At 45.6% G+C, this 12,397-nt stretch overlaps 1 protein-coding gene across 2 annotated transcripts in view; it reads right to left on the bottom strand.

Annotated features, from left to right (window-relative positions):
* Positions 1-12,397, bottom strand: part of MTR (5-methyltetrahydrofolate-homocysteine methyltransferase) — a 78,391-nt gene that overhangs the window by 48,626 nt on the left and 17,368 nt on the right. For both annotated transcript variants that reach the window (XM_084622196.1, XM_084622197.1), the window contains exon 9: positions 684-784. In XM_084622196.1, the coding sequence (XP_084478322.1) occupies positions 684-784 (101 nt within the window). The remainder of the gene's footprint in view (positions 1-683; positions 785-12,397) is intronic.

Raw genomic sequence — 12,397 nt, 5'->3', positions numbered from 1 at the left:
CTTTTCAGAGTAATTATTTTCTTTTCCAGGCATCAAATCCTGTCTCTAAGCGGGAAATAAAATTTTGGATAGTAAAAGAATAAAGAAAAGTTTTGGAGCAAACTGCTAGAATATCAGATACTTGAGCTGCTAGAAAATAAAATCAGTTTACGTATGTGTTACCAAAGGAGTTTTGGGTAACGGAGGTTTATTTCCCATCCATCCCTACTTCTCTTTCACAGAAAATGTTTGCTTAAAGCTGCTTGGGGCAATAAAAGAGCCTGATCCTTCAAACTTTATTCACATAAGCAGCCCTTACTAAAACAAGTAGCTTGAATGACTTCATTGGGACTACTCAGAAGAGTAAAGGTTGCAAGATTGAGCCCCAAAAAGATTTAAATTATCCACCATTCACCTGAAACTGCTCCGACTGAAGTGGATAGGCACAGCTGCTCAATTAAACTTCGAGATACACCCTTTAATGAGAATGATCAAATAACTCACACTAGACAAGCTTCTAGGCCAATAGCAGCTTTTTTGGGGTGCTGAAATATAACAAAAAAAATGGAGTGAAGATGATGAGCTAACTACATTGTGTACACTGTGACTGACCTGTAAATTATCTACCTGGTGTATTAATTCTAGTGGTATGGAAAGGCTGGACTAGTTCCCTTTGTGTGTACACACACGCACACAACACACACCTGCATTGGGATAACAGATGATGTAGGCCGTCGTACATTTCCCAATTGTTTCAACGAAGGGCCTCATTTCCACTGCCCCTAATGCACAGTTTAAGCCAACACTGAAAAAATAAAAATTGCATTTATTCCTGGTTTAAAGCCAAAACAAGAACACCACAACAAAGAAACACTGGCAACAATGGTACTACTCTCCCACTAGTAACAGCATGTCTGTTAAAGAAAGGAAGCAGATTTTATCTCTCTCTATGTAAGACAGTGTACAAAGTACCAAATGTGTTTTTGATTGATGCGTGTATTATATAAAAAACTTCTTTATACAGAAATTAGATACAGTGCTCCTGACAGCTAATTTCTTAGTTATTATCTACTTAAAAAAAAAAAAAAAACAGTTTTCAGGTGCCTAAGTAGCCCCTGAAACCACAGTTAAACTTGCCCTCCCCTACCAAAATCTGAAATGGCTCCCCTACTGCCTCCCTGCCTGGTTCACATCTACAGAGTGCGGCTCTCTGCCACGTGCCTGCTGCAGCTGCACGTACTCTGGCCCAGGCAGACCACACTAAGGTTTGCAAACTGGTTGGGGCTCAGGAGCTGCAGAGAACCAACATTCATCCCCATTCCCTCCTCCAGCTGCTGCTAAGGACAGAACCCAAAGGTTTTGGGTGATACCTCCTACAGTACCTGTGGCTCAATTAACCCTCTCTAGCACTGAGGTCCCCTGCTCCAGACTGACCACAGTGAGAGTTGTTGTATTATAGCTCTGAGTCTCCAAAACTTCCAAATAGCTGACTTTGCCATGTGCAAATGGCTAAATTTAAAATATAATCACAGAAACTTAGGACTGGAAGGGAACCTGGAGAAGTCATCTAGTCCAGTCCCCTGCACTCATGGCAGGATAAGTATTATCTGGACCATTCCTGACAGGTGTTTGTCTAACCTGCTCTTAAAAATCTCCACAACCTCCCTAGGCAATTTATTCCAGTGCTTAACTACCCTGACCATTAGGAAGTTTTTCCTAATGTCCAACCTAAACCTCCCTTGTTGCAATTTAAGCCCATTGCTTCTTGTCCTATCCTCAGAGGTTAAGAACAACAATTTTTCTTCCTCCTCCTTGTAACAATCTTTTATGTTCTTGAAAACTATCGTCATGTCCCCTCTCAGTCTTCTTTTCCAGACTAAACAAACAATTTTTTCAATCTTCCCTCACAGGTCATGTTTTCTAGACCTTTAATTATTTTTATTGCTCTTCTCTGGACTTTCTCCAATTTGTCCACATCTTTCCTGAAATATGGTGCCCAGAACTGGATGCAGTACTCCAGTTGAGGCCTAAATAGCCCAGCGTAGAGCAGAAGAATTACTTCTCATGTCTTTCTTACAACACTCCTGCTAATACATCCCAGAATCATGTTCACTTTTTTTGCAACAGCGTCACACCGTTGACTCTTATTTAGCTTATGGTCCACTATGACCCTCAGATCCCTTTCCGCTGTACTCCTTCTTAGGCAGTCATTTTGCATGCATGCAACTGATTGTTCCTTCCTAAGTGGAGTACTTTCCATTTGTCCTGATTGAATTTCATCCTATTTCCTTCAGACAGTACACGCTCAGATTTAAAGTCATTAACCATTCATATTCTTTAAATAGTAATTTTTCCCCAGAAGTTTGCAGTTGTTTATTGTTATTATTAGTTTGTTTATTTATTGGCTTAAGTTTTTTCCTGTTGATTTTCTGTGAATAAATGTTGCACCGGTGAGCTGATACAGATGAAGTTTAAAACCGATCCGTATATATTTTTATTCTTCTTTTAAGGATAACAGATAAAACACACGTTTAAGTGCATATTGTTAAAAAAAAAAAAAAAGTGTGCCCACAAGATGCATAGCGCAGCTCCCCCCACCTCAGTCTAGCCCACCTCAGCTCTCCCACTGGGAAGAGGCTGGAGCTACCCCTGCAGAACTCACAATATATATTACTTTCCTCATGCTATCTAGCAACCTGCTCCAATTACTGTATATACTCGTTCATAAGCCGAGTATTTTTGGTAAAAAGGTGATGCATCAAAGAGCAGGGGTCAGCTTATAAAGAGGTCTACACCAAAATTTGATGATTTTAAACTCTATGAAATCATTGAATTGAATATCTAATATATTGTAATACTGGAGCGTCTGCAGGCATGGAGTCCCTCAGTTCCCTGTGGCCGTGGTTCGCCGTTCCCAGCCAATGGGAGCTGCGGGAAGTTCCCACTGGCTGGTAACAGCAAACCGTGGCCACAGGGAGCTGAAGGGCTCTGTGCCTGTGAATGCTCCAGGTAAACAAAACGTCCCGACCCACCTGCGGCTTACTCTGATGGGCCGGCAGCCAAAGTTTGCCAACCCCTGAAATATAGGGTCGGCTTATGAAAGAGTCACGCAGTTTTTACCTATCCATCTTGGGGGTGGGGGGTCAGCTTATAAACAAACGGGCTAATGAATGAGTATATACAGTAAGTACCGCCCACTTTCCTCAGGGAAGTATGTAAAAGCTTCATTATGTTTGCAACATCCCATGGGAACATCTTAATTTTGCTCTTCTAGAATACTAGCGTACTGAGGCACAAGCCTGCTGCAACACTGGGAATGGTAAAGCAAGGTTTGAAATCAAAGTGCAACTGGAAAGTGACCATATATCCTGGCAACATTTGTGCCTACTGCTTTCTACACTGTAGGTGTGAAAGTACAAGCAGATCCAAAATGCTAGGATTTAATGAGAAAGAGGCACTGCCTTCTGCTACAGGAAAAAATGGAGACGACAAAGATCAAAGAACTGCCTCAACCCATCCAGTTTGGAAACATTTTTCCTTGCTAAAACATTTTTAAAATTTGGAAGAAACTGCGTGCATCAGTTAAGTTGTCTAGTGACAGCATTAAGCTTGTACAACTGAATTTACTCACCAGATAGATCCTATGCCTCATTGATTTAGACATAAGAACGTAAGAATGGCCATACTGGGTCAGACCAAAGACCCATCCAATCCAGTATCCTGTCTTCCAACAGTAGCCAATGCTCGGTGCCCCAGAGGGAATGAACAGAACAGGCAATCAAGTGATCCATCCTCTGTCGCCATTCCCAGCTTCTGGCAAAGAGAAGCTAGGGACACCATCCCTGCTCATCCTGGCTAATAGCCATTTATGGACCTATCCTCCATGAATTTATTTAGTTCTTTTTTTTTTTAACCCTTTTAGAGTCTTGGCCTTCACAACATCCTCTGGCAAAGAGTTCCACAGGTTGACTGTGCGTTGTGTGAAGAAATACTTCCCATGTTCGTTTTAAACATGCTACCTATTAATTTCATTTGGTGACCGCTAGTTTTTTGTGTTATGAGAAGGAGAAAATAACACTTCCATATTCACTTTCTCCACAACAGTCATGATTTTATAGACCTCTATCATATCCCCCCTTAATTGTCTCTTTTCCAAGCTGAAAAGTCCCAGATTTTTTAATCTCTCCTTATACGGAAGCTGTTCCATACCCCTAATAATTTTTGTTGCCCTTTACTGAACCTTTTCCAATACATCTTTTTTGAGATGAGGGGGACCACATCTGCACACAGTACTCAAAATGTGGGCGTATCATGGATTTATATAGAGACAACATTATATTTTCTGTCTTATCTATCCCTTTCTTAAGGATTCCCAACATTCTGTTTGCTTTTTTTCCACTGCCGCTGCACATCGAGTGGGTGTTCTCAGAACTATCCACAATGACTCCAAGATCTCTCTCGAGTGGTAACAGCTAATTTAGATCCCATCTTTTTATATGTATAGTTGGGATGATGTTTTCCAATGTGCATTACTTTGCATTTATCAACATTGAATTTCATCTGCCATTTTGTTGCCCAGTCACCCAGTTTTATGAGATCCCTTTGTAGCTCTTTGCAGTCTGCTTTGGATTTAAATTTATCATCTGCAAATTTTGCCACCTCACTGTTTAAGCCTTTTTCCAGATCATTTATGAACATGCTGAATAATATTGGTCCCAGTACAGACCCCCGGGGACACCACTATTTACCTCTCTCCATTATGAAAACTGACCATTTATTCCTATCCTTTGTTTCCCATCTTTTAACCAGTTACCCATCCATGGGAGGACCTTCCCTCTTATCACATGACAGCTTACTTTGTCTAAGAGCCTTTGATGAGGGACCTTGTCAAAGGCTTTCTGAAAATCTAAGTACAATATATCAACTGGATACCCCTTGTCCACATGCTTATTGACCCCCTCAAAGAATTCTAGTAGATTGGTGAGGTATGATTTCCCTTTACAAAAACCATGTTGACTCTTCCTCCAACAAATTATGTTCATCTATGAGCTGGACAATTCTGTTCTTTACTATAGTTTCAAACAGTTTGCCTGGTACTGAAGTGAGGCTCACTCACCTATAATTGCCAGGATCACCTCTGGAGCCTTTTTAAAAAAATTGGCATCACATTAACTATTCTCCAGTCATTTGGTACAGAAGCCGATTTAAATGATAGGTTACAAACCACAGTTAGTAGTTCTGCAATATCACATTTGAGTTCCTTCAGAACTCTTGAATACCATCTGGCCCTGGTGACTTATTACTGTTTATCTATTTGTTCTAAAACCTCCTCTAATGACACCTCAATCTGGGACAGTTCCTCAGATCTGTCACCCAAAAAGAATGGCTCAAGTTTAGAAATCTCCCTCACATCCTCAGCCATGAAGACCGATGCAAAGAATTCATTTAGTTTCTCTGCAATGGCCTTATCGTCCTTGAGTGCTCCTTTAGACAACATTACAGCAGAGATCTTTCACATGCATAAGCTTCTTGAACAATTTCACCAGCATGAGGCACAAACACATTTTCTTTCAACATCAGATAGGCAAGTGCCACTCTTAGGGCCCTCTCCTGAATCCAAATAAAGCCAACATTCCTACACTGATGTCCAAGGTAATGCTCCAGGCATACAGAATAAGACCTTTAACATACTTTGTTCCCTGATCTCCCATTCACAACAAGCCATGCTTCTAATGGACTCCAAGTCACCCCTTGTCATTGAAAAAGTCAGAGTGCTAAACTGACTGGCTCTTACATTGCTTCTGAGGGATAAAGGTGAAAGGAGCCTTCCCCTAACCAGGCATATCAGCAGCAACTCCTAGTGGCTGAAGAGGGACAAAAGCTACCCCAACGGGATGGGACGGAGACAGGGGGGTGCTGGGACAAGACCATGGCCAATAGCCAGCTGAAGTAGCCTGCCACAGAGAGGGCTGTAGGGATGGTACAGTGTTATACTCCCATGGAACTTCCCACAGTTCAGGGGCAGCTCAGCTCGGGACTGGGGTGGGTAGGAAAGAAGTCAAATCAACTACTGTATGTTTCTTACATGTACCTGGGTGGGAATTATGCAGGTAACTGAATCAGAGCAAAAGAATTTGCATGCTGACTGTGTGATTACTGAGAAGTAACTATACAGGCAGTATACAAACCCCTGGGCTCCAGTTGGCTTCTAATAGCCAGAGAGTGGGGATCTGCATACTGTCCAATTATTTTTCCATAATTGAACATGCAACTCCCCTTACTCTAACAGGTTGTGGCATAAGAGTTAAGTACGTAACTTTATAGCTTTTCTGAACTCTGTTTGGCTTGGAGCATTCTATTTAAATATACCATAGATTTCAAGGGAATCATTTTACCACCCCCCACTGATTTTTGTGTTTAAGCACGTACAGGTTACACACAGATAAGTCACTTATATGGACCCCCAGACACACACATCATGCACTATGGAGCAGGAAATGTGTCATTACAAAGATGGGAAGACCATTTATTTTCATGATATAAGGAAGGGCTCAGTCAGGATAGCTGAAGCAAAGTAAAGATAAGGATAGTTAATGAGGCCATCCATGCCAAATGTAGATAACAGTGTAGATGCAATTGCATTTATGTCATGTTCGATTTATAAACTGGCAGTTCAGGGGGTTTTTTGTTGTTTTTTTTCAGGTTGTCTCTTCTTAGTAACCAGCTGCATTTCCCTCTGCCTTATCCCAGCTCCATCTGTCTCTCTCAACACAGGCTCATCTGTCGTTCTCTCTTTGCCCCACCTCAATGGGGAGATATTTTAGCGGCAAGTAGCGTAATCGATGAATGAAAATATTTTGACACTCTCACTGGATTTACCACGTATCAGGTACCAAAACCATTTCTTCAGACCTTCTGAAGGAGGGGCGGTCAGTGGGTTATCTCAAGTGCCTATACACAAATGCACAAAGCCTGGGAAACAAGCAGGGAGAACTGGAAGTCCTGGCAAAGTCAAGGAATTATGATGTGATTGGAATAACAGAGACTTGGTGGGATAACTCCCATGACTGGAGTACTGTCATGGATGGATATAAGCTGTTCAGGAAGGACAGGTCGGGCAGAAAAGGTGGCGGAGTTGCACTGTATGTAAGAGAGCAGTATGACTGCTCAAAGCTCAAGTATGAAACTGCAGAAAAACCTGAGAGTCTCTGGATTAAGTTTAGAAGTGTGAGCAACAAGGGTGATGTCGTGGTGGGAGTCTGCTATAGACCACCGGACCGGGGGATGAGGAGGACGAGGCTTTCTTCCGGCAACTCGCAGAAGCTACTAGATCGCACGCCCGGGTTCTCATGGGAGACTTCAATCACCCCGATATCTGCTGGGAGAGCAATACAGCAGCGCACAGACAATCCAGGAAGTTTTTGGAAAATGTAGGGGACAATTTCCTGGTGCAAGTGCTGGAGGAACCAACTAGGGGCAGGGCTCTTCTTGACCTGCTGCTCACAAACCGGGAAGAATTAGTAGGGGAAGCTGTTAGGATATAGATATTCAGGCCTGTCTGCAAAGGCCTGTACTCTAAGAATTTAGGTGTATTCTTATCACTTGGCTAGTGATAGAGGTATAAAAGAAAGAATCAAAATCACTGTCTGCTGGTGTAAGGGCCTTCTCTTACTGTGACAGTTTGAGGCCCTGTTCTTAGGCTAAGGCCTTTGGCTAAGCAGCAGAGGCAGCCATAAGCTGGGAAGCGACCGGTCACATCCTCATACTCCAAACTAGTCACATTGAAATAAGGTGCTATTGGGCTGTTAGGCACTATCAGGACAGGATTGTATTCCTATCACCTCCAGAGAAAGGGAAGTGCCTAGAAAATGTAAAAAGAAACAAAGCCCTGGTCTACACTAGGACTTTAGGTCGAATTTAGCAACGTTAAATCGATTTAAACCTGCACCTGTCCACACAGTGAAGCCCTTTATTTCGACTTGAAGGGCTCTTAAAATCGATTTCCTTATTCCACCCCTGACAAGTGGATTAGCGCTTAAATCGACGTTCCCAGCTCGAATTTGGGGTACTGTGGACACAATTCGATGGTATTGGCCTCCGGGAGCTATCCCAGAGTGCTCCATTCTGACCGCTCTGGACAGCACTCTCAACTCAGATGCACTGGCCAGGTAGACAGGAAAAGAACCGCAAACTTTTGAATCTCATTTCCTGTTTGGCCAGCGTGGCAAGCTGCAGGTGACCATGCAGAGCTCATCAGCACAGGTGACCATGATGGAGTCCCAGAATCGCAAAAGAGCTCCAGCATGGACCGAACGGGAGGTACGGGATCTGATCGCTGTTTGGGGAGAGGAATCCGTGCTATCAGAACTCCGTTCCAGTTTTCGAAATGCCAAAACCTTTGTCAAAATCTCCCAGGGCATGAAGGACAGAGGCCATAACAGGGACCCGAAGCAGTGCCGCGTGAAACTGAAGGAGCTGAGGCAAGCCTACCAGAAAACCAGAGAGGCGAACAGCCGCTCTGGGTCAGAGCCCCAAACATGCCGCTTCTATGATGAGCTGCATGCCATTTTAGGGGGTTCAGCCACCACTACCCCAGCCGTGTTGTTTGACTCCTTCAATGGAGATGGAGGCAATACGGAAGCAGGTTTTGGGGACGAAGAAGATGATGATGAGGAGGAGGTTGTAGATAGCTCACAGCAAGCAAGCGGAGAAACCGGTTTTCCCGACAGCCAGGAACTGTTTCTCACCCTAGACCTAGAGCCAGTACCCCCCGAACCCACCCAAGGCTGCCTCCTGGACCCAGCAGGCGGAGAAGGGACCTCTGGTGAGTGTACCTTTTAAAATGCTATACATGGTTTAAAAGCAAGCATGTGAAAGGATTACTTTGCCCTGGCATTTGCGGTTCTCCTAGATGTAGTCCTAAAGCCTTTGCAAAAGGTTTCTGGGGAGGGCAGCCTTATTTCGTCCTTCATGGTAGGACACTTTATCACTCCAGGCCAGTAACACATACTCGGGAATCACTGTAGAACAAAGCATTGCAGTGTATGTTTGCTGGCATTCAACCAAAATCCGTTCTTTATCTCTCTGTGTTATCCTCAGGAGAGTGAGATATAATTCATGGTCACCTGGTTGAAATAGAGTGCTTTTCTTCAGGGACACTCAGTATAGCCCATTCCTGCTGGGCTGTTTGCCTGTGGCTGAACAGAAATGTTCCCCGCTGTTAGCCACAGGGAGGGGGGAAGGTTGAGGGGGTAGTCACGCGGTGGGAGGAGGCAAAATGCGACCTTGTAACGAAAGCACATGTGCTATGTATGTAATGTTAACAGCAAGGTTTACCCTGAAAGAGTGTAGCGACTGTTTTATAAAATGTGTCTTTTTAAATACCGCTGTCCCTTTTTTTTTCTCCACCAGCTGCATGTGTTTCAATGATCACAGGATCTTCTCCTTCCCAGAGGCTAGTGAAGCTTAGAAAGAAAAAAAAACGCACTCGCGATGAAATGTTCTCCGAGCTCATGCTGTCCTCCCACACTGACAGAGCACAGACGAATGCGTGGAGGCAAATAATGTCAGAGTGCAGGAAAGCACAAAATGACCGGGAGGAGAGGTGGAGGGCTGAAGAGAGTAAGTGGCGGGCTGAAGACAGGGCTGAAGCTCAAATGTGGCGGCAGCGTGATGAGAGGAGGCAGGATTCAATGCTGAGGCTGCTGCAGGACCAAACCAGAATGCTCCAGTGTATGGTTGAGCTGCAGCAAAGGCAGCTGGAGCACAGACTGCCACTGCTGCCCCTCTGTAACCAACCGCCCTCCTCCCCAAGTTCCATAGCCTCCACACCCAGACGCCCAAGAACGCGGTGGGGGGGCCTCCGGCCAACCAGCCACTCAACCACAGAGGATTGCCCAAAAAAAAGAAGGCTGTCATTCAATAAATTTTAAAGTTGTAAACTTTTAAAGTGCTGTGCTTAAAGTGCTGTGTGGCATTTTCCTTCCCTCCTCCACCACCCCTCCTGGGATACCTTGGTAGTCATCTCCCTATTTGTGTGATGAATGAATAACGAATGCATGACTGTGAAGCAGCAATGACTTTATTGCCTCTGCAAGCGGTGATTAAAGGGAGGAGGGGAGGGTGGTTAGCTTACAGGGAAGTAGAGTGAACCAAGGGGCGGAGGGGTTTCATCAAGGAGAAACAAACAGAACTTTCACACCGTAGCCTGGCCAGTCATGAAACTGGTTTTCAAAGCTTCTCTGATGCGTACCGCGCCCTCCTGTGCTCTTCTAACCGCCCTGGTGTCTGGCTGCATCTAACCAGAGGCCAGACGATTTGCCTCAACCTCCCACCTCGCCATAAACGTCTCCCCCTTACTCTCACAGATATTGTGGAGCACACAGCAAGCAGTAATAACAGTGGGAATATTGGTTTCGCTGAGGTCTAAGCGAGTCAGTAAACTGCGCCAGCGCGCCTTTAAACGTCCAAATGCACATTCTACCACCATTCTGCACTTGCTCAGCCTGTAGTTGAACAGCTCCTGACTACTGTCCAGGCTGCCTGTGTACGGCTTCATGAGCCATGGCATTAAGGGGTAGGCTGGGTCCCCAAGGATACGTATAGGCATTTCAACATCCCCAACAGTTATTTTCTGGTCTGGGAATGAAGTCCCTTCCTGCAGCTTTTGAAACAGACCAGAGTTCCTGAAGATGCGAGCGTCATGCACCTTTCCCGGCCATCCCACGTTGATGTTGGTGAAACGTCCCTTGTGATCCACCAGAGCTTGCAGCACTATCGAAAAGTACCCCTTGCGGTTTATGTACTCGCCGGCTTGGTGCTCTGGTGCCAAGATAGGGATATGGGTTCCGTCTATAGCCCCACCACAGTTAGGGAATCCCATTGCAGCAAAGCCATCCACTATGACCTGCACATTTCCCAGGGTCACTACCCTTGATATCAGCAGATCTTTGATTGCGTGAGCTACTTGCATCACAGCAGCCCCCATAGTAGATTTGCCCACTCCAAATTGATTCCCAACTGACCGGTAGCTGTCTGGCGTTGCAAGCTTCCACAGGGCTATCGCCACTCGCTTCTCAACTGTGAGGGCTGCTCTCATCCTGGTATTCATGCGCTTCAGGGCAGGGGAAAGCAAGTCACAAAGTTCCATGAAAGTGCCCTTACGCATGCGAAAGTTTCGCAGCCACTGGGAATCGTCCCAGACCTGCAACACTATGCGGTCCCACCAGTCTGTGCTTGTTTCCCGAGCCCAGAATCGGCGTTCCACAGCATGAACCTGCCCCATTAGCACCATGATGCATGCATTGGCAGGGCCCATGCTTTCAGAGAAATCTGTGTCCATGTCCTGATCACTCACGGGACCGCGCTGACGTCGCCTCCTCGCCCGGTATCGCGTTGCCATGTTCTGGTGCTGCATATACTGCTGGATAATGCGTGTGGTGGTTGATGTGCTCCTAATTGCCAAAATGAGCTCAGCGGCCTCCATGCTTGCCTTGGTATGGCGTCCGCACAGAAAAAAGGCGCGGAACGATTGTCTGCCGTTGCTCTGACGGAGGGAGGGGCGACTGACGACACGGCTTACAGGGTTGGCTTCAGGGAGCTAAAATCAACAAAGGGTGTGCCTGTACATCAAGGAGTATTTCAGGCAGGACTGCACGGAGGGTTCCAATAAGAAATGGTGCACCAAAGTTATCGTTGTTATTGGAACAAGTAGGTTAGCCTGGCCTCTGATTGATACATGGCTAGATTAACCTCGCTGCGCCTTCTCTGTGACTGACTGCAGTGTGATCTAGACAGGGGAGGAGGAAAATGAGTACAAAACAAATCTGGTCTATTTCTTGTTCTGACCCACTCCATCGATCCTTTACATCTTTGGCTGGCAGCAGACGGTGCAGAAGGACTGCATGCCATCCACATCTCATGGCTGCTTGGCAGAAGATGGTACAGTACGACTGCTAGCCATCTTCATCTCTTGCCTGCCTGGCATAAGATGGTACAATACGACTGCTAGCCATCCTCATCTCTTGCCTGCCTGGCAGAAGATGGTACAGTACGACTGCTAGCAGTCCGTATCGCCTGCCCGCTCACCATAAGACGGTTCAATAGGACTGCAGGACTAAAGAGAATGACCTGGTCAAGTCACTCCAAATTTAGTCCCTGCGCCCATGTCTGCCCAGGCGCTCCCAGCCGACGTGGCCAGGAGCACCTCGGACACGACGAGGACGACTACCAGTCGTATTGCACCGTCTGCTGCCAGAAGGCAATGGGTTGCTGCTACTGTGCAGCAAAGCCGTACCGCGTCTGCCAGCACCCAGGAGACATAGGGTGACGGTTACCTGAGTGGGCTCCATGCTTGCCGTGGTATGGCGTCTGCACAGGTAACTCAGGAAAAAAGGTGCGAAATAATTGTCTGCCCTTG

This window comes from Lepidochelys olivacea (genome assembly GCF_965140295.1).
Source record: "Lepidochelys olivacea isolate rLepOli2 genome assembly, chromosome: 3".
NCBI classification, from domain to species: Eukaryota; Metazoa; Chordata; order Testudines; family Cheloniidae; genus Lepidochelys; species Lepidochelys olivacea.
Note: the sequence above shows the minus strand (reverse complement) of the source record. Positions and strands in the feature narration are given on the sequence as shown.